This window comes from Pinus tabuliformis, chromosome 3_1 (genome assembly GCF_031772625.1).
Source record: "Pinus tabuliformis cultivar Carrire ecotype Pingquan chromosome 3_1, CPIR1, whole genome shotgun sequence".
NCBI lineage: Eukaryota > Viridiplantae > Streptophyta > Pinopsida > Pinales > Pinaceae > Pinus > Pinus tabuliformis.
In genome coordinates, this window is record NC_142301.1 from 252,841,803 (window position 1) to 252,861,449 (window position 19,647).

General features: G+C 38.0%; 1 protein-coding gene across 2 annotated transcripts in view; it reads right to left on the reverse strand.

Moving 5' to 3' along the window:
- The window catches only part of LOC149186747 (uncharacterized), a 220,715-nt gene that overhangs the window by 101,035 nt on the left and 100,033 nt on the right, over positions 1-19,647 (reverse strand). For both annotated transcript variants that reach the window (XM_089411116.1, XM_089411115.1), the window contains one exon: positions 18,352-18,464. In XM_089411116.1, coding sequence (XP_089267242.1) covers positions 18,352-18,464 — 113 coding nt within the window. The remainder of the gene's footprint in view (positions 1-18,351; positions 18,465-19,647) is intronic.

Below are 19,647 nucleotides of genomic sequence, written 5' to 3' on the forward strand. Positions count from 1 at the left end.
CTTTCGTAATTTACTTTCATAAAGTAAATTACAAAATTGAAAGGACTTCGAACAACTTCACACACGTTTGACACAAAACTTATACAAAACTTTCTATTCAAGCTACAATCATTGACACAAATGCAAAGTATTCAAAATTTCAAAGGCCAATTTATAATAGGTCAACCCCAAAGCATTCAACAATGATTACAAAGCAACATTGATCAATTCAAAAATCTGAATGAAACAAAGTACCTTCCAAATTTAATAACTCATAAATCTAATGGAGTAGGGCATGCAAGGAAAAGTATCATCTACATCCAACTACATTCAAGATCAAGCTTTGTTTCAAGTTCATTCTTTTAAAAATATTTTCTACATTCGTCGTTGGCAATATATATGGCAACATGAAGAAGAAGCAAAGCTTCTAATTATCAAAATTCACATGGGATGAAGGCTTCATTAATATGCCATGAGGTTCCACTCAAATTCAAACTAATATTCATACAACTTAGTTTCAAGCATTAAACATCACAACAGTCTATACAACATACATACAATGCGAGTTTCCAGTTATTAAAGGCCAAAGCAAGCAATCTCAAACTTCTCCTTCAATTTTAAATAGATACAAAAATTTGCTAATTCTCCATGGATAAGCAGACCTAGACATATTCTGCATCTATAAAAAGAAACACCAACGAGGTATTCAAAGTTCTAAAAGTCTCCAAAACAAATAGTTGAATCAAATGCACAGGTATAGAAATGCAAATAAAATGCACAAACATAGAAATGCAAATAAAATACACCAGTAAAGACACAAATCAGAAGCACCTTCATTTCATTTTGTTCCCCAATATCAAATTTTCACTCACTGCATATAAACATGTAGCCAATCACTTATACATACACTTCACACTCACACATTCATATCCATATTAATCCTACAAAATGTATACCCATGTTTGTATCTTTGGTCTTGTTTCAACCCACCTCTATACACTTACTAAAGACTCGGCCAACATGATACTACAAGAGACAAGACTCACATGCTCCTATAAAGACTCCGCCAAAAGGATACTATGGGAGACACAACCTACAAGCTACTATAAGAGATGCTACGGAAGTAAAATCTACAGGAAACCACAGGAAACAACAATGCAAGCTAAAGAAGACTACATAAGAAAATCTATACAGCATGCACAAGAAATTTAAGCATCTGATACACCTCCAGAGGACATTCATTACCATGATCACCTCCTGCAAAGAATGATCATATTCAAAATGATACGCAAAATCAAAAAGATGATCAAGGACATATCAAACAAAGATCTGTCACTTCAGTTCTAGTTCTTTCAGTTATGTTCACATCAACATGCATGTCACAGTAAATCTAACATCCATATCTCCTCAAACTTGTGTTATTATTATCCCACCATCCAAAAACTTGTCTACATATACGTTGAAACCTCAACACGAAGGTGGAAACAACGTAGTGTCAACATAAACTTAGCGATCATATGGTGACAAGAAAAGGCAATTAGGAGAACAAAAGTGGCAAGGTCAAATTGTTTATTTTTCATAGGTATTCTAAACTGATAATTACTTCTTATGATTTCTTAGGATAATCTTTTCTTGCTTTCACATTCATCATAAAGTAATTACACAAATATCTCAACAATAAAAACAAAATGCCAAAAGGATCATAAAGAGACAGCTAAACAAAAGATGCAAGAATTTTACCCTAGGAAAACCCACATCGAGAAAATTCCCAACAACCTTTTCCTTAGAGAAATCATTAAGTTCAACAGAGATACATCAAGTCAAATATAAAGTGAAACTGACTAGTAAAATAACTCTGGGCATGCCTAGTCAATCTGCCCTTTAAAAAAGTCAAACTGCTACCCAATGAACTCGGTCTGGTCTAATCTGCTAGGGCCAAAATTTGGCCTGCTTCTGCACCCAAGAATTTCAGTCCTACTGCTTATGTATGCCCAGAAACTTTGCCTTTGATTTGTCTTTACTCTGCCTCATATTCATCCAATATTCTGCCTCATATTCGTCTTCTTCTTTTCCTCAGCTGGTCTGAATTCTCTGCCTCAGATAGTCTGAATTCTTTTCCTCAGATGGTTGAATAGCTTTCCAGTTGATGACGTTGAATGGGCATATATATAGTAATTAGATGAACCCAAGTGGTGTGTCTATAGGTGCAGGCTGACCTATACATCTTGGAGGACCAACTTTACATTTTGGAGCCAAAAATAATTAAAAAATTTCAATATTCATTTTCCCTCTCTTTTGAAGCCAACATGAAGAACATGTCTTACATATAATTGAAGGGAGAAAATATTAATTATGACGACCAACCATAGCTACAAAATTCAACACTCCCTTTTAGTTAGGGAGGTATTCATAATGACTATTTAGATGTTCTCTTGTTGACAAATTTCTCTAAGAAAAGGTTACAACAAATCAACTCAGCATCAGCATCATTCAATTACCATAATCTTGGTCAGCAACTCTGACCTATGGTAAATCAACAGCATCAACTAGTCACCATACTCTAGTCAGTACCTCTTACCTTAGTTATGGCCGGTATCTCTCGCACATGGTGCATTATTAGCATCAACTAATCACCATGATTTTGGTCAACGCCTCTAACCCATGGTATATTGACTAGTCCTGGTTCACCATCATCCTGATCAATCTCTTTAACTCGTGGTGAAACCCTAGGGACACACTCAATCCATTTGAGTATTCTGGTCCCAAACCCAAAGGTCTCAGTCTAGGCCATGATGCTAAATGGGTTCACTCAACCTATCTGGAGAGTAATCTAATTCTAACGTTGAAAGGCACCCACTCAACTGAGTGATTTTGGGCCTCTAGGACCATTCTTCCTAATTTCAGTCAACATACTTGACATAGGAAGAATCATTGTCCTCTGTCGGACCATTCTCCCTAATTTCGATCAACACACTTGACACAAGGAGAATGTTTGTCCCTGATGTTCTCATATCAACACCCTAGACCATTCTCCTGGTCAATCTGACCCAGAGAGAATGACTATACTTGATGTTGCCATTTCAGCACTCCATCTTGCTGAGAGATACCTACTTAATCATTTCAACCTTGTCCTCAAAGTATACAGACTTCATTTTGGGATAGAGGCTTCGTCAGTAATCTGCTTGACTGTAGAATATTACTGGAACCATATTGCTCCCTTTTGTGCCATCTCTTTGTACTAGACCTCACTGTGCCTTGACCTGTCATCATGGTTGTCACCTGCACTCGATCAAACAATCACACAAGTAGTTTCTGAAGCCATACTGCTTCACAACCTGCCAACCAAGTTGCAATATACTTCGCTTCTGCAGCACTAAGTGCAAAAGATGCATGCTTCCTGCTCATCCAAGAAATCATAACAAAGCCCATATTGAAGTGATATCTTGATGAACTCTTTTTATCTTCTGCACTCTCTACCCAAACCGAATTTGTGAATCCCTGCATGTGTACTTCATTGTTTAAGACATATCATAAATCATAATTGGCTATGTCATAACCAACTATATCATGTTGGTACTTTAACACATGTTGAGTCACATGCCTTGGCTCAACCATAACTCGATCAACTTCCTTTACTAGAACCATGGCTATTTTCCGATTACCCTAACTGCCCTTGCTATGGCATTCCTCACGGCAGCTTTTTAGTTACTATAACATATCAACTATCTAGCCTGACAATGATAGTTCATCATCCAAAATTCCCTCGGGGATCTTAATAGTATTCTTCAAGGAGGTGATGCATCAAATCTAGGCCCTTCATCTCGAACTCAGAGGTCAACTCCCTCTAAAGCTAAAGTAAGGCTCCCTGACTGCTCCCTCTATTACGGAAGCAAATCTTTCTACCACAGTTGCTCCCTCTAACACGAGTCCTTTTGCTTCCATCAGAAACAAATCATATAAGATCAACCTTGATCCATCAATCCAAATCTGAGGTACAATCTTCTATTTACAAGCAGGAGACTCCTTCATGACCCTCAAAGCCTTGAAAAGGTTTTATGTACTCTTCTTCCTTAATTTCTTCATGAAGAAAAACGACCTCTACATCCATCTAATGTAATTCAATAACATAAGCAACAATAATTCTAATAGAAGTGTACCTAACAACTAGAGCAAATGTATCTTCATGACCCTCTCCCTCTTTCTGGAAGAACCCTTTAGACTTAACTCTCACTTGTACTTGTCTTATGTCACCATCTACTGCACGATAGATCTTGTAGATTCATTTGGAAGTCACCACTAACTTCTCTGTTCAAATATGTAACTAGGTTCGGTCTTCATAATCACATATCTAATCATGATTTTATGTATTTGTTGTAAAGAGAAAAATAAATATAGTGTCATTCTTGAGGCATGGATTTCATGCTCAAGGGAAATTTATTTTTAGGTCAAGCACCCATTGAATGCCTCTAGGGCTTGTCATTTAGTCTACAAGTCAAGTCATTGTCATGTATGGAAGACCCTTTTGGGTATGTTACATATTGTAAAGAAAAACTTATTTGAGTCAAAGTTAGACTCAAAAGACCTCCAAGACCTTCTCAAGATGCTACAACAAGTCAACCTTCAAAAGGAGCAAGTTGGCTTGCCAAGAGGGACAAGTCAGCCTATTAGGGCACTCAAGGAAGACTATAAATAGGATTTTTTGGCCTCATTCAAAGGGCATCAATCTAGTATCCAAAAAGAAAATAAAAAGTGCGAAAAAGGGAAGAACAAAGAGCCTCTTAGATAGCGAAAAGAAGGAGAAGGAAGACCGAAAGTTTGGGACTGTCTCTTGGGCCACCTACACCTCACACGTGTGGACATTTTTGGGCTACTTTCTGCTACTCAATAGCGAATTACAGTCACACAAGAGGGCCAAGAATTGTCCCTAAAGAAGTCTCCATTGCAAGCCAAGTTTCCTAAGAAAAGAAGTCATCCCAAGTGAAGGAGGAAAAGAGGGTAAGAACACCATATTCTCCCACACGTGCAGAAACTAGTGTTTTTGAAGTAGCCGAAAATTGCAGTCCCAATTGCAAGAACAAAGTTGAGGTCGAAGGAAGAGTTGCAGCACTTGTGAAGTGGTTTTGACTAGAGTTGACTTTGTTGGAGAATTGTTGATTTGGGGTAGCATCGGATTTGCTCTAGGCCTCAAATTTTGCTGGGAGGCTTGGGCACATGTATGCCAAAGAACCCAGAAAGCGTTTTGGGAAATTCCACCCAGAAACAATTTTATTAAAATAATTGATAGTTTTTAATGGGACCCTAAGTTTAAACTTAGGAAATTAAAAATATTAATGGGTATTAATCTAATTGTGGGTGTAACTTTTAGAAGAGGGGCACGGATAGCATCCGTAGAGAGAGAGATTTTCTCAGCCAAAGAATCATCAGTAGAGAGTGATCCAATAGCTCTCACCCAAAGGTTGACGCAAGGCCACAAAGGGCCACGGAGAAGCAGCGCAGAAGGTGAGAGAGGGTTCGAGATTTTGCTTGGCAGAGTCAATTTCAGAAGCCAGGAGTCAGGGTGTGAGACCAGGATGCTAAGAGAAAAGACTCCAGGCAACAATCGATCAGCAAATTGGGTGATGCAGTGCATAAAGAGGTTGAAGCAGGCACTGTGTGAGGACTACGGAGAGGCAACATAGGGCCTACCAAAAGCACTTCATCCAGTGTCCGAATTAGCCAGGATTTTCTCAGTGATTGTGTGAGGTAATCCCACAAATCTTTCTGCCAGTATTTTTCTCTGTAACTGAATCACCCAAGAGGTATTCAGAGATGTATTCAGAATCTATTACTGCTTAATAATAATAAACCTGTAGATCTACTGCAATAGTTTTCCCGCATTGGATTTTTCCGAGGAATTTTGTCCAAAAATAACGGTGTCTATTGTGTTGTATTTTCTTTCTTGCTCAGTCTCTTGTTTCCGCATAATATTTAATTAAGTGAAGATTGCAGTGTATGTATTACGATATTTGTTGTAGGAAACTACAAGTAATTTGTTTAAAGGAATTTAACAAATAGGAGTAATATCATCAGTTGTTGCAGTAGGGATTTTGGTTGAGGAATTTTCACATGGTATCAGAGCTTGCAGGTGAAGCGAGAAGAGCACAGCCGGTAGATCTAGCGCTGAGCAGAAGAGGGAGTTCGAAAAAGTTGCAGGAGGCAGTAGTTCGAAACCCCAAAGAGTTTACGCAATTCTTAGTCGTGATTTAATCAAAAAATCGCGATTTAATAAGGAGCCGATTGAAAAAATCGTGAAGCCCGCCCTGGTCATGGAGAAGTGAGGGAAAAGGCCGAAAATCCCTCATTTTTCACTCTTCTTTTTGCCATTAGTCCCTGTGGAGAGAGGAGGTGTTTAACATTGCCCAAGAGGAAGAGGTTTACTAGATGTGTGGTGTGGATTTGGAGATTTGTCCATTGCTCAACATGAGAGATTCAAGGTGTTGATTTTCTGCTACCAAGTATGTATTTTAATTTCTCTCTCGGTCTTTGTTACACAAATGGCTTCTTAGATCTTTCTATTGGTTTGTTTTTAGCTTAATTTTGCTTAGAAATTTGGAATCAAAACATTGTTTAGAATCTAGATTGAATCAAAACTTCAAAATGTTAAGATTGTTTACATGTTTCAACTTTCAAGAATCAAAAATTCAAACCGTTGTTTAGTGAATCTAAGTGTGTTCAAGTGAGTGAGAAGAGGTATTTAAAATTTAAAATCAACAATTACATTGGTGTTTGCTTCTTATGTGATGGGCAATTTTTTATTCTTTTCAATTTTGTTTTTGCCCTAGGTTCAAATTCAAGTTCAAAGTTTCAAACAAAATGCTGAGGAATTTGGAACCTATGTGGGAATATGGTGAACTTGATCCTATAACCAAATCTGGAGGGTCAATAGAATGTATTTGACTTGCAAGTTGTGTGGCAAGCATATGTCAAGGGGTGTCAACAGATTAAAATTCCATCTGGGCAAATTCTGGGGCAAAATATAGAACTTTGCCCAAATCCAACTCCAGAAATCATCTGGCATGCCATTAAATCATTGATGGATAAAGAGGAGGGAAAAGACATCAAGGCAGCGGTAAAAATCCAACTTGTAGGGGCCTCAAGAGTTGGGGGAAGTGAGAGTGGTTCTTTAGCATCACATTCCACACCCACATGTCCCAACCCCTCAGCTTTCTCATTTTTTGTGTTCCTAGAACCACACCTAGTGGACAACTTGGCATCAAATCGGGACATAAAAAAAAGGAAACAACAAAAGATCACAGGTTGGCCAGTGTCTTCTATGGAGTGATGTTCCTTTCAACATTGCCAAGGCCAACCCATTCTACCAACCTATGTTTGATGTTGTTGTTGTCGTTCGCCCGGGGTACAAAGCCCCTACCATTACAAAGTTGAGAGGGCCTCTCCTTCAAGATGAAAAGGTTGATTGCATTGCTAGATTGGAGGATTTTAGGGCATCGTGGGAACACAATAGAGGCACAGTCATGTCAAATGGTTGGACTAACCAAAAGGGTAAGACCCTTCCTAACTTCTTGGTTAGTTGTACCAAGGGGGCAATGTTTATGAAATCTATTGATATATCTGCACACATTAAAGATGCATGTTTATTATGTGAGTTGTTGGACATCTTCAATGTTCATTCAGGAAGTAGGTCCACAAAATGTTGTCCAAGTCATAACAGAGAACACTACAAATTATGTTGTTGTTGGCAGGTTGCTTATGGAGAGGTATCCTAACTTGTTTTGGACACCTTGTGTTGCTCATTGTATTGACTTGATGTTAGAGGATATAGGTAAGATTCCTCTTATGAGGGATATTGTTGACTCATCTAGGAGCATGGCAAAATTTATATATAATCATGCAAATGTGCTTAGCTTGATGAGAAGATTCACCAACAAAAAAGAGTTGCTACGTCCTCGCATTAAGCCACTACTTTCATATCTCTTCGGTCTCTATTGAATTCTATGTGGGATGTGAAGAGCATGTTTTTTTCACAAGATTGTCGTGCTTTATCTATTAGTGGCATACCAAAGGGAGAGAGCATATGCACACTAGTTTCATATGACCAGAGCTTTTGGGCAAGAGTAGAGGAGGTGTGTGCCATTTTAGAACCTTTGGTAAGGGTTCTTCAGTTAGTTGATGGAGACAAACCCGCAATGGGCTACTTGTATGAGGCCATGGATAGGGCCAAAGAAGCCATTTGTGCCTATTATGAAGATAAGGGAGACGAGGAGTTAGAGAAACAACAGTTGGTATGGGGAGTGAATAATGAGCAATGGAACAATACCCTCCATCACCCCATTCATGTTGTAGGTATCTACCTCAACCCTACATTTTCTTACTCCTATGGTTTTAGATTTGATGTCAAGGTGATGGATGGATTCCTCACTTATGTTGAGAGGATGGTGGCATATGAGCAAGAAGGTGAAGAAATTTCTAAAGAAATGGATATATATAGGATGGCAGGTGGCACATTTGGTTTTACCATGGCTATTAAGAATAGAACGACCAAAATGCCAAGTAAGTTTCAATTAGTTTCAACTTTCAAATTTCATAATTCAATGTCTCTTCATAATTTGCTTCAAGTTTAGAATTTCAATGTTTTAACTTTTTTTATATGTTTCTCATTTTTCTTTTAACTTGTAGATGCTTGGTGGACAAGCTATCATGGTAGAGTACCCCATCTCCAAAAGCTTGTTATTCAAGTGCTCAGCCAAACATGCAGTTCCTCTGGGTGTGAGCGCCACTGGAGTGTATTTGACAAAATACACAGGAAAAAGCGCAACAAGTAAAAAAAATCAAATTAAATTTTTCAATTCATTTTATTATTTTTAATATTTAAATTTTCTAAGTACTAATTTACAATCTATGACCCTAATAAAGATTGGAGTCCCAACACCTCAAGGACATGACCTACATCTACTACAATCTCCAATTGTGGTTGAGACAACTTCAGAAAACTCCTGATGAGGAAGCCATCTCATTGGACAATATTGATACCATTGTTGCATTGAGGGTTGAGACTGAGAGGCCTGCCATGGACTCGATCCCTGATTGGTTAGAAGTGGATCCAAAGGCACTAGAGGCAGAGGAGGTAGCAGTTGAGGCAGAGGAGGTAGCAGTTGCAGGGGAAGGAGAGCCAAAGGTAGAGGAGGAGGAGGAGCAAGGTCAAGAGGCAGAACAGGGGGTGACAACATCTAGGATGGGACACAAGAGGATAGAGGCCACCTATTATTTTTACTTCTAGAGAACGACAGAGTCCATTTGTAGCCCTAGGGGCAAGGCCTTCTTGTTGAGAAATCTATGGCATCAATAGTTAGGTGATTTCTCTTTACTTAGTAACTGCTTGTGAGTGCTTTTTATAACTTTAGATTAGGATCTTCTTAAGTTATTAATGTTCTTCTTCATCAAACAGCTACCAATGCATGAACATAAATAGACAAGAGGCATAGAATGTAGGCTATGAGCCAGGGCCAAAAGTTAACCTCTCACTCATTGAGAGGAAAACCCGCACAAATTCTTCTTATAGAGATTCCAATTGACGAATACCAAGACTAAAACCCTTGACCTGTTTGCCACTCTAAGACATAGACACAAGTTCTCTTGATTGTCAATCTTTTGCCCTTTTTCTTCACCTCGACTTTCTCTTCCACTTCAACCTTCCTAGCACTAAGATATCATCATCACCGAGACTTTGTCACTAACATGACACTGAGACGAAGAGACCCTTCTTGTGATAATACTGAACCATGATCACTGTAATCTCACCAAATTTCTCCTTGATGTACTAAGAGAGAGTTTCACCCTTGACTGTGAGATAGCACAGAATTTATCTTTTGCAATTTAGTACCCTTATCCGAGCTTCTGAAGTGATATCTTCACTTGTTACTGCCACTATTCACCTGAAATATCAGAGAGATATCCAAATTGTTGACTGTGGAAATGCAAAGACCCTAGGCTCATATATAAAGTAGTTTTCCCATGTAAATAAGCCGACCTAAGAGTTCGAATAGGTGTGTCTCCATATTAGGTGAGCCAACATGAGTTTCTACTTCATCTTGAGGCCTGACTTGTGAAGCATAAAAACTAATAGCTTGTAGACTTGAATGTAAATACTAAAAATACACAAGAGGTCCCCGGATGCGGGTGTCTAGCAAGGGTAAGTGGCAGGTGGCCATTAAGGCACCACCGCAACTTGCTACCTGTCTCAATGCCAAGGCAGAGAGCAGGTACAAGTATGCGATGGCATGCAGCAAACAATTAAAGCACCAGGCAGTAGATGTTAAGGGAGATAAGTTCCAGGCGATTGAGGTTACGGGAGATCAGAGCGTGGTTCAGGCAGCATTGATGGTAAGCGAGATTGCTCCGGTTTCGAGGAGCTCTGAATTGATGGAGTTGGATACGCAGCAGTTGGCAAGAGCGCAGGCCTGGCTATATACTGCGTCCGCAGAGAATGCTGCTAAGAGAATGTTGTATGCTGTGGGCAGAGGGCAAACCACCGCTCTGCATCACTACCTCCAGCATATTGCGCAGTGTCTTCAGGAGCTTAGCTGGGGATCGAAGATGCGTCGTCGGGGGGTGCCATGTCGAGGTGGGCGTTCGGGGGTTCGTTACGATACTGAGAGGGAGGAACCACCTCCGATAGCTCCGATGGCCACCATTTCCCCTTCATCTTCCAGTTCAGAGGATGAATTTCTGCTCATGAGGGACTCCTATCAGTCCTTCCGCCTTCGCATTCCCAGAGGGCTCCTTCAGACGGATATCATGGTCAATTTTACAGTGTATCTTTCTGAGGCTCCTCCAATCAACCCCACCGGGTCCTCCCCTGCTTTTGACAGTCTACACAGTAATGAAATTCTGCTGGGGGATATGCAGGGAAGATTGCACAGGATGCCCCGTCCGCAAGCGCCCATGGCTCATGTCGTCCAGCCTCCGCAGGCTCAGCATCAAGAGAATTCCATCTGCGATGAATCAATGCAAGAGATTCAGCCAGCTATGAATCAATGTGTCCAAACTGGGATTGCAGAACCGGTTCACGCTCTTCAGGGTATGGAGGGGCACATCCAGGTGGATGAAGAGTCCGTCATATGGCTACCGCCCAACCCACCGCAACAGCAACTGCCGGCGACGCCCAGTCACCCTTCCTAATTCTGTTCAACAGCGCTGTTCCAGGTCTTGCTTTGTCTTTGCATATGTCATTGTTGGTCACTCTTTCAAATCTCACTCTGTCCATGCTCTCGGCCCTATAGTGGCTTTGTGTTTCTGAGTCGGTTTTGTGAACTGTAATGGTGTCCACGCGGCACTTCTGGTTTTTTGTGAGGCACATCTGGCCTCTTTTTGTAATGCTGTCTCAAAGGTCTGAGTCTGAGTTTTTTGTCCCAGCTGTCATAGTCTGAGGGTGGCCCAGTCCCCTCTGTTGATGTATCTTATGTAAATATTTTCCTGCTTAATAGAAGTTACTTTTACCCAGAAAAAAAAAAAATACACAAGAGGTATTTGAAATAATAATTTATTATATATATAAAATGAATAAGTGATGTGAATGTTACAATGAGGCCCTGCTTTTATACCTAAGCAGGTGACCTTTCATGATTAGGCATGTCTTTTTCACTTAACTTAATGACTATTTAACATAATCAATTTTTGATTATTTAATATTTACATTTATTTTATTTATTTACTTGTTATGAATTATATTCATTACATAGCCCCTTCCTTCGGAAGCTTTGTCCTCAAAGCTTTAATGCTATGGATTTTCTTCACTTAGTGTCTATCATCTCGATGTGTATAATCTAGACATCCTCTTGTCTTATAGCTCATTAGTAATATTCCCTTATTTTTTATTTTTTTTAATAATAATTTTTTTAATACATCTAAATTTTTTCTTTTTCTTTTTTATAACTCTAATTTTTTATTCTTTTTAATAACTCAATTTTTTTTTAAATAACCCTATATTTTTTTTTTAATAATTTTTTTAATGAATTTTTTTTAATTATTTGCAATGTAATATAGTTATATATTATAAATATATAATAATTAACCATTAATAATCCAATTGATACGGTGCCTTGCCGTTTGGTCGGACTGACGCCTGGCTGGAAGTGTGAAAAGGCAGTTGGCAAAGGCAACAACAACCGGCTCAGCAGACTTCGAACGAAATCATGCAATTGGCGTGACAGTTGAGCATAATACTTTTCTCGTTGGAGAGAGCGACACAGTGACGGTGGAAACCACAATATTAAAACAGCGAAAGTCAACTATTAAAAGGAGAGGAACAGTGGAATAGGGAACAACGGAACTGTTCGACGTTGAATGGGCTGTCGGGTGAAGGGTGGCGGGGACGATGTGTGTGGCTGGATGAACTCCATAAGTATGCCCACCTACACTCGTTCCTTCACTCCCATGAAAACCCCAAACTTGCAGAGCGCCATACATACCCTGCTCTCCATAGCTGTTGATGCCTGACTGCGGGGCATGCAACATAGCCCCACCAGAAGAGAACGTCGATGGATTTGCAGCCTCATGATTATTCATATGACCACTAGGATGGACACCGCTAGCGCTCTGTTGTCACAACCTAGGATGATTCAACCCGTTGTGCCTAAGAATCCTTCGATCGTAGCGTTCAACGCGCGGTGGGGAACAGTCAGAACCGGCGGAGGCCAAATGGGTGATGGTCATGTGGCCGTCAATCTCCTTGCTTGGCTCCTCCAAAGTGAAAAAATGGACCAGTGAAAAAAATGTTCGAAAAGAGCGAACAAATGGTCGGCCCAGAGCAGCGATCGCGGTAGACTGGCGTCACGGACATAAGATGGCCAGAGGAAGAATGCAATGAGGATCGCGGTACAGTGACAATGATCAAAGATTGAGTAGGTTCAGTTTGAATGCAGCAAAAATGGTCGGGGTTTTGACGGCGAGGGACAGGACGATGCCAATGTTTTTGAACTCGAATCTTCATATAGGTTACGCTGTCTTTTTGACAACTTGCAGCATATTACATGTTCATATTTTTCGGAAGTTGTTTCTCCACAGCTCATTTCAAGGGACATAATATGAAAAGCCACAATACATTGTGTAAACGATCAACAACTTCTTTATTCATTAGTTCTTGCCTCTCCACGATGCCAGATATTGGGTTACAAAACCAGTGTTTGAATTCCCCCTGTGACTGATCAACAACTTCTTTATTAATTAGTTCTTACCTGTCCACGATGCCAAATATTGGGTTACAAAAGCAGTGTTTGAGTTCCTGCCGTGACTAAAAATGATGAGGCATCAAAAAATGCATCAAGGACCAAAGTTCCATGATATCATTCTGAAGTGGTGTTCCCGTTAAAAGGGTTCGCCGCCTTGAGTTGAAGTTCAAAAGTGACTGCCACCTTTGAGACTTCCAATTTTTAATCAGGTGACCCTTATCTAAAATAAGGTATTTCCATTTCTTTCGATTAAAAACTTCAGCTAAACGTGCAACAGCTATTGCGACAACAATTCTAACTTTACTGGTTTTTTCTTCTTCAGTTGTTTTCTGTAACTGATTTGTTTCTGGTGGAGAAATTTCCACCTTCACAACTACGTCCCTATCTTTTTCTTCTGCAAGTGAAGAATCATATTCTAAGTATGTTCCAATTCTTTTAGCACCATCTTCCAGTTTCTCAACATGGATTTCATTTGACATATTTTTCCCTGCCTCAAAGGTTCCCTCTGCTTCTTCTGGTTCATGAACATTTTCTTCATCTAAATCATCATCTTGATCTACATAATCTTTATCAACATCATTTTCATTGGGATCATCATCTTGATCTATATCATTCTCATCCACATTGAGATCAACTTCATCTGGATTTTCAACATTATAATCTTCTTGATCTATATCAGCTACATCATAATCATTATCTTGATCTAGATCATCCTTATTCACATCAAGATCAGCGTTATCTAAGTCCTCATCTTGATCTATATAAGCTTCATCAGAATCATCATCTAGATCATTTTCCTTGTTATCGCTTTCCTTTCGACTAACTTCTGCATATGATTTTTCTAAACGTTGAAATTCTTCTTGAATTTTACTAAAATTCTCCATGAATTCAGGACGTGAACGTAATGGCATATTATGCGGCAAACTATGCTCAAAGACTCGCATGATTATATTGTGCACCATGGCTCTGATACCACTCAAGCATAAAAATTGATAGCTTGTAGACCTGAATGTAAAAATACACAAGAGGTATTTGAAATAATAATTTATTATATTATATATATAAAATGTATAAGTGATGTAAATGTTACAACGAGGCCCTACTTTTATCCCTAAGCAAGTAACCTTTCATGATTAGGCATGTCTTTTAGACATGCCTTTTCACTTAACTTAATGACTATTTAACATAATCAATTTTTTATTATTTAATATTTAAATTTATTTTATTTATTTACTTGTTATGAATTATATTCCTAACAACTTGAAGAAGAGAACTTTTTGTTTGTCTTGGAGGGCTATTAGACCATTTCATTGACTCATATACATTTGTAACATGCCCAAGAACGGTTCTTCATACATGACATCGACTCTATTTGACTTTTTATGACTGGATGACAAATCCTAAAGGCTCACAATGGAAGCCATCTAAAAATAAAATCTCTTTCTCATGAAACCCATGAAGCAAGCATAAGAATAATTTTATTTTTCTTCTTTTCATCATTTACAAAAATCACTAGATGTCAATACGAAGACCTAATCTAGTTACACTTTTCAACACTCCCTCTTAACTAGGGAGGTATTCATAATGGTACTTAGTCATTCTCAATCTGAAGAATTTTTCATAAGAAGAATCAAATTGGTAGCCCATCTATATACATCATATCAACCAGCATTGTCACATAGCAAGGTCTTGACTAACAGCTCTATCTCTCCACATGGTCTAAGCTCAATGCTGGCAAGACCAATGATTTATAGACACTCTCATCATTGTCTCTCCCTAAACATACCCCACCCGGGTTCTCAGGGTGTGTTCCACCAGGACTATTCTTATCTTGGATTCCCAGTCCTTAAAGAATTTCGGTCCTCTACGACTCCTCTTAACTTGGATGCCCTATCTCATCCTCAAAGAGCATCGGATGTCAGGTGATTACCCAATCCTCCATTCTATCTTCCAGAAGTAAGAACCAAGTGAGCCATTTTATTAATCAATGGAGCAAGTACAATAGTATGGAGGAATGCACCTAGGCTTGGATCAATGGCAAGCGTGACAAAACCCACGTGACAACACAATGATCACAAACACTAGAAATGACTACTACTCTAATGCTTTGCATTGCCCAGAAAACTATACTACTGGCTGGAAAGGAACTGCAAGAAACTCCACCTCCGATACTCAGAAAATGCTACAAAATTGACCCCAAGCTCCTTGACCAAAACCCAGAAAGGGTTTGGTCTAAATCTAACCTCCCAAAATCGACCTCCAAGAGGCCCTATGCCCTCCAAGACAACTCAGGAATACGGCCTGCCAAGATACCAACAAAATCTTCTTGCCAGAGGCTCCGGAAAAGTAGCAATCTCCTCTACAAGTGTTTCTCCCAACTCTCCCAGCAATGACAAGCCTCAATAACTGAAGCTTCACCTCCCACGTGTGCACAAAATGTTGCCTCTGTGTTGGCCCACCCTCCAACTCCCAAACTCCCCAAAATGGCAACCAAACTCGGCCTCTGTTCATTGTGTCCTTTAGAAATACACACCACCTGGAGATGATGAATGCAACTGCTGGAAACTATAATGAAATCCTCCTGCGGAAGAATGAAGATGAACCTCTCTAGGGTGGCACTCGAAGTCCCCCGAAGAAAGGGTGAGCTCTTCACTTGAAGAACTCTTGTTAAACAACAAGTGACTCAGCTAAGCAACTCGAGCAACGAAAGAGAAATTTGATATGCCAAAAGATGATGAAATGAGGAGAGTTGCCTTCCTTATAAAAATTTCGTGGAGCACTTTTCCCTCCATTTTCCTTCCATCGTAGGTCCCTCACTTAACCATCGACTTTCCCTCCATGCAATTCGAACTAGGGAATGCGTATTATCCTAGTATGGGTGGCCCCCACGTAAAACTTAACCACATCAAAAATAACTTCTACTATGTCTAACCTCCTAATAAAATCGAAAGGGCCCCAACATTTCCAAAATTGGCCCCAAAATGTAATAATTAATTATGTTACAAATTAATTTAATAAGGGACATGACATTTTTTGTCTGAACTGCGACATCTAAGTAGGTTTTTCCTTCAACTAGTTTGTCATCTGCTTGAGTTGTGATATTAATTGAATCGATAATTGTTCCTTTTTCTTCAACTTGAATTTCTATATTTGAAGATTTCAATGCTTCTTTCTCGATAAGTTGTTGTACCTTGTTTTCCAACGACTTCTTGTCCTTTTTAAGCTTTTAATTTACATCAGTAATTTTTCACCATGGTCCTTACGCCGAGAAACTTCTTCATTTTTTTCCGTGGTGATTTTGTTAACTTCCCTTTGCATATTTTGTATCATTTTTTACCTTCTTGAAAAGTTACTTTTGAGATATATTGTATGTCTTCTGATGTTACTAAATGTGATTTCAATGTAATGTCTTGTAGTGTTATTTTTTTCTTTTTGCAAGAAAATGTCAAAAACTTTTTCTTCATATTTAGGATGGACCATAGAGTATCTATCCAGGGTGAACCCAAAATAATGTCACTATCATCAAAAAATAAGGTTTTCATGGTGAATTGCAAGATAAAGTATAATCCCCAATACTTAGTTGTAGATTGCTTATGATGTATTGTTTGTAGCTTGTTTCAACAAAATTCGTTTCAATTATATTCGATTCAAGAATCACTAATTGGTTAGCAAAGTCAGTACTAACATAATTATTATCTTCGGTAGGATTATAATATCAGTACTAACATAATTATTATCTTTAGTAGGATTAATAGAGATTATGATATGTCCTCTTGCAAGTGATCCTTTGATTATAAATAGTGCACCAACACATTTACCAAAGGTTTTAGGAAATCTTTCATCACTGGTCTCCATTTCACTATTTTCAAGATGAGTTTATGGTCTAAAGAGTAACTCTTTCTTTATTAACTTGATATGCTTAGTTTAATAACTTATCTCTTTCTTTGCACCTTCACTATGATAATTTTATGATTTGTTTTTTCTTCTTTCTTTTTCTTCTCTTTTTGGGGATATCTTTGACTCCATAATATTAATAATCAATAATATTTTTATAATTCCACTCAATACTAACTTCATCTCACAAGCTAGTATTAAAATTCTTTTAAATGTAGAAAGCGAATATTCTTTTAAAAGTCACCATATTAAGTATATGTTACCCTTATATAATATATTTATATGAATCCTCTTATAAAATTACCTTTAGGGAAACCACTTATAAGATTACTTTTAACCTTTATGTAACGATTCAACGTAAACATCGTCCTATGTTACCGGATCTTCAGGGTGATACTTCAGTGAGATGTAAAATTGATCTTCTCATCTTCACTCGATGTGTCTCCCAAATGCCCCTCAAGCCTCCTCTAATAATCTTTCTGTTGAGAACCAACAGCCCAGATTTGCTCCTAATCAATGGCTCAGATCATTTTGGCTTGATCATCGTCTTCTTCTAAAAGTTTCACCCACAATTAGATTAAGACCCTTTAATTATTTTAATTCCTAAGTTGAGACCTAGGCAGCCATTACAATAATTAATTATTTTAATAAAATTGTCTTCGGATGGAATTTCCCAAAACGATTTCTGGGTATTGTGGAATACATGTGTCGAAGCCTCCCTGCAAATTTTGATGCTTAGAGCACATCCGATGCTACCAGAAATCAACACTTTCATGACTGGTCATGTCCTTAAAGACTTGCCTCTTTTATACTAATCACTAATTAATCATTTGTTTACTATGATTTATTTTTATATATATTATATTCATAACAAATCACTCGTCAAAGTTGAACATTTCATTTACGTAATTTTTCAAACTGATAGTCTTCGATTGAATTTTTGTAGTTGCACACATAGGACACAACACCTCATAAGTTTGCACAAACCCCAGGTTGACATTTAGAGTGAGCTAAGGAATTTTGTATTCATTGTGGTAATCATTTGGCCAACAAAAAATGGTTTCCATAAACATCAAAGATTTGAATCTAGATCAATTGGATAAAAAATCATTGTGCATCTTCTCCACCATATACTAGTAAAAGAATTCACCAGAAGGAGACCACGAAAAAAGGAATGGAACAAAATGGAGTAACTAGCAGCAGATATTTCCTAGATGCTTTCAACTTTAAATGTTTGCGGATACGTTCTTGCCTGAGAGAAAGCAACAATGACAGGAAGAATATGTGTCCCACTATCCTGTGGTTCCAACAGCTTTCCAAGGCCTGCACAACCCTCAACCGCTAACAGTCTCACTGAGTCTTGATCTGCAAAAGCAAAATAAATGGCTGTAATATGAGGCAACAGTCTACAGAATACAGTATAAAACCACACATATCAGGTACTTGGAGGTTTAAGGATTGTTCTACATACAATGTCACCAACAATGCAACCTTACTGCATATTATACATAATTTCATATGTGATCCACTCTGATTAAGTCAACTAAGAATGCAAAATGCACACTTGCATTATATTTCAGATAATTTCAGCATATCCACTACTGTTCACAAAAAACAAGCAGTGGTCACAATTATTGGAAATCCTTTACTTACAACAACAAAAAAATAGACATGTCTAAAGAAAAAGACATGACTTTTAATGAAAAGGCACTCCCGCTTAGGTATTATTTATACAGGGCACTCATTGTACTATAATCATCATTATATATCATATCATTTTTTATGCATCTATTTAATATATTATTCCTTGCTGGATTTGTATTATTTATACATGACCCTCATTCGCCTATCATCACCCTTATATATCATATCATTTTTCATGCATATATTTAAAATATTGTTCCTCGCTGGATTTGTATTATTTATATAGGACCCTCATTGGACTATCATCATCATTATGTATGATATCATTTTTCCTAAATTTATTTAATATATTATTCTTAACTTGATTCTTTTATATTATTCCAAACACTTTGGATTTCGTGATCTGAATTGGAGTGGCTCATCAAATTTGGTATCAAAGTTTTGTTTTCTGACCCTAGCCATTGGCCGTACTTTTTCCAGACCTCATCTGACAAAGCATCTAGTCACACTCAAAAATTTTGTTCAATCACAAGGTCTTTCACCAACCAAAACGAAAAATAAAAAAGAAAAGAAGGCCTTTGGCCCTATAACATTCAAACTCCATTTTTTGAAGAAATAAATTGTTATGAACAAAGTTCACATATACAGCAAAATACTCAGAAGATCTGAAATATATAAATATCCATGATACGGAAAATATATTTATATAAGAATGTACAAAGGATATGAGATGATTGTTACAAATGAGGGTTTGCTTATATACCTAGGCAAGTGCCCCTTTATGAACGGTTATGTCCTTAGGGACATGCCTCTTCATTAACTAATATATTATTATGATTATTATTTATTTATTTATATTATTTTTATCTCAATTATGTTCATAACATTGCCTTCCTCTTCAAAA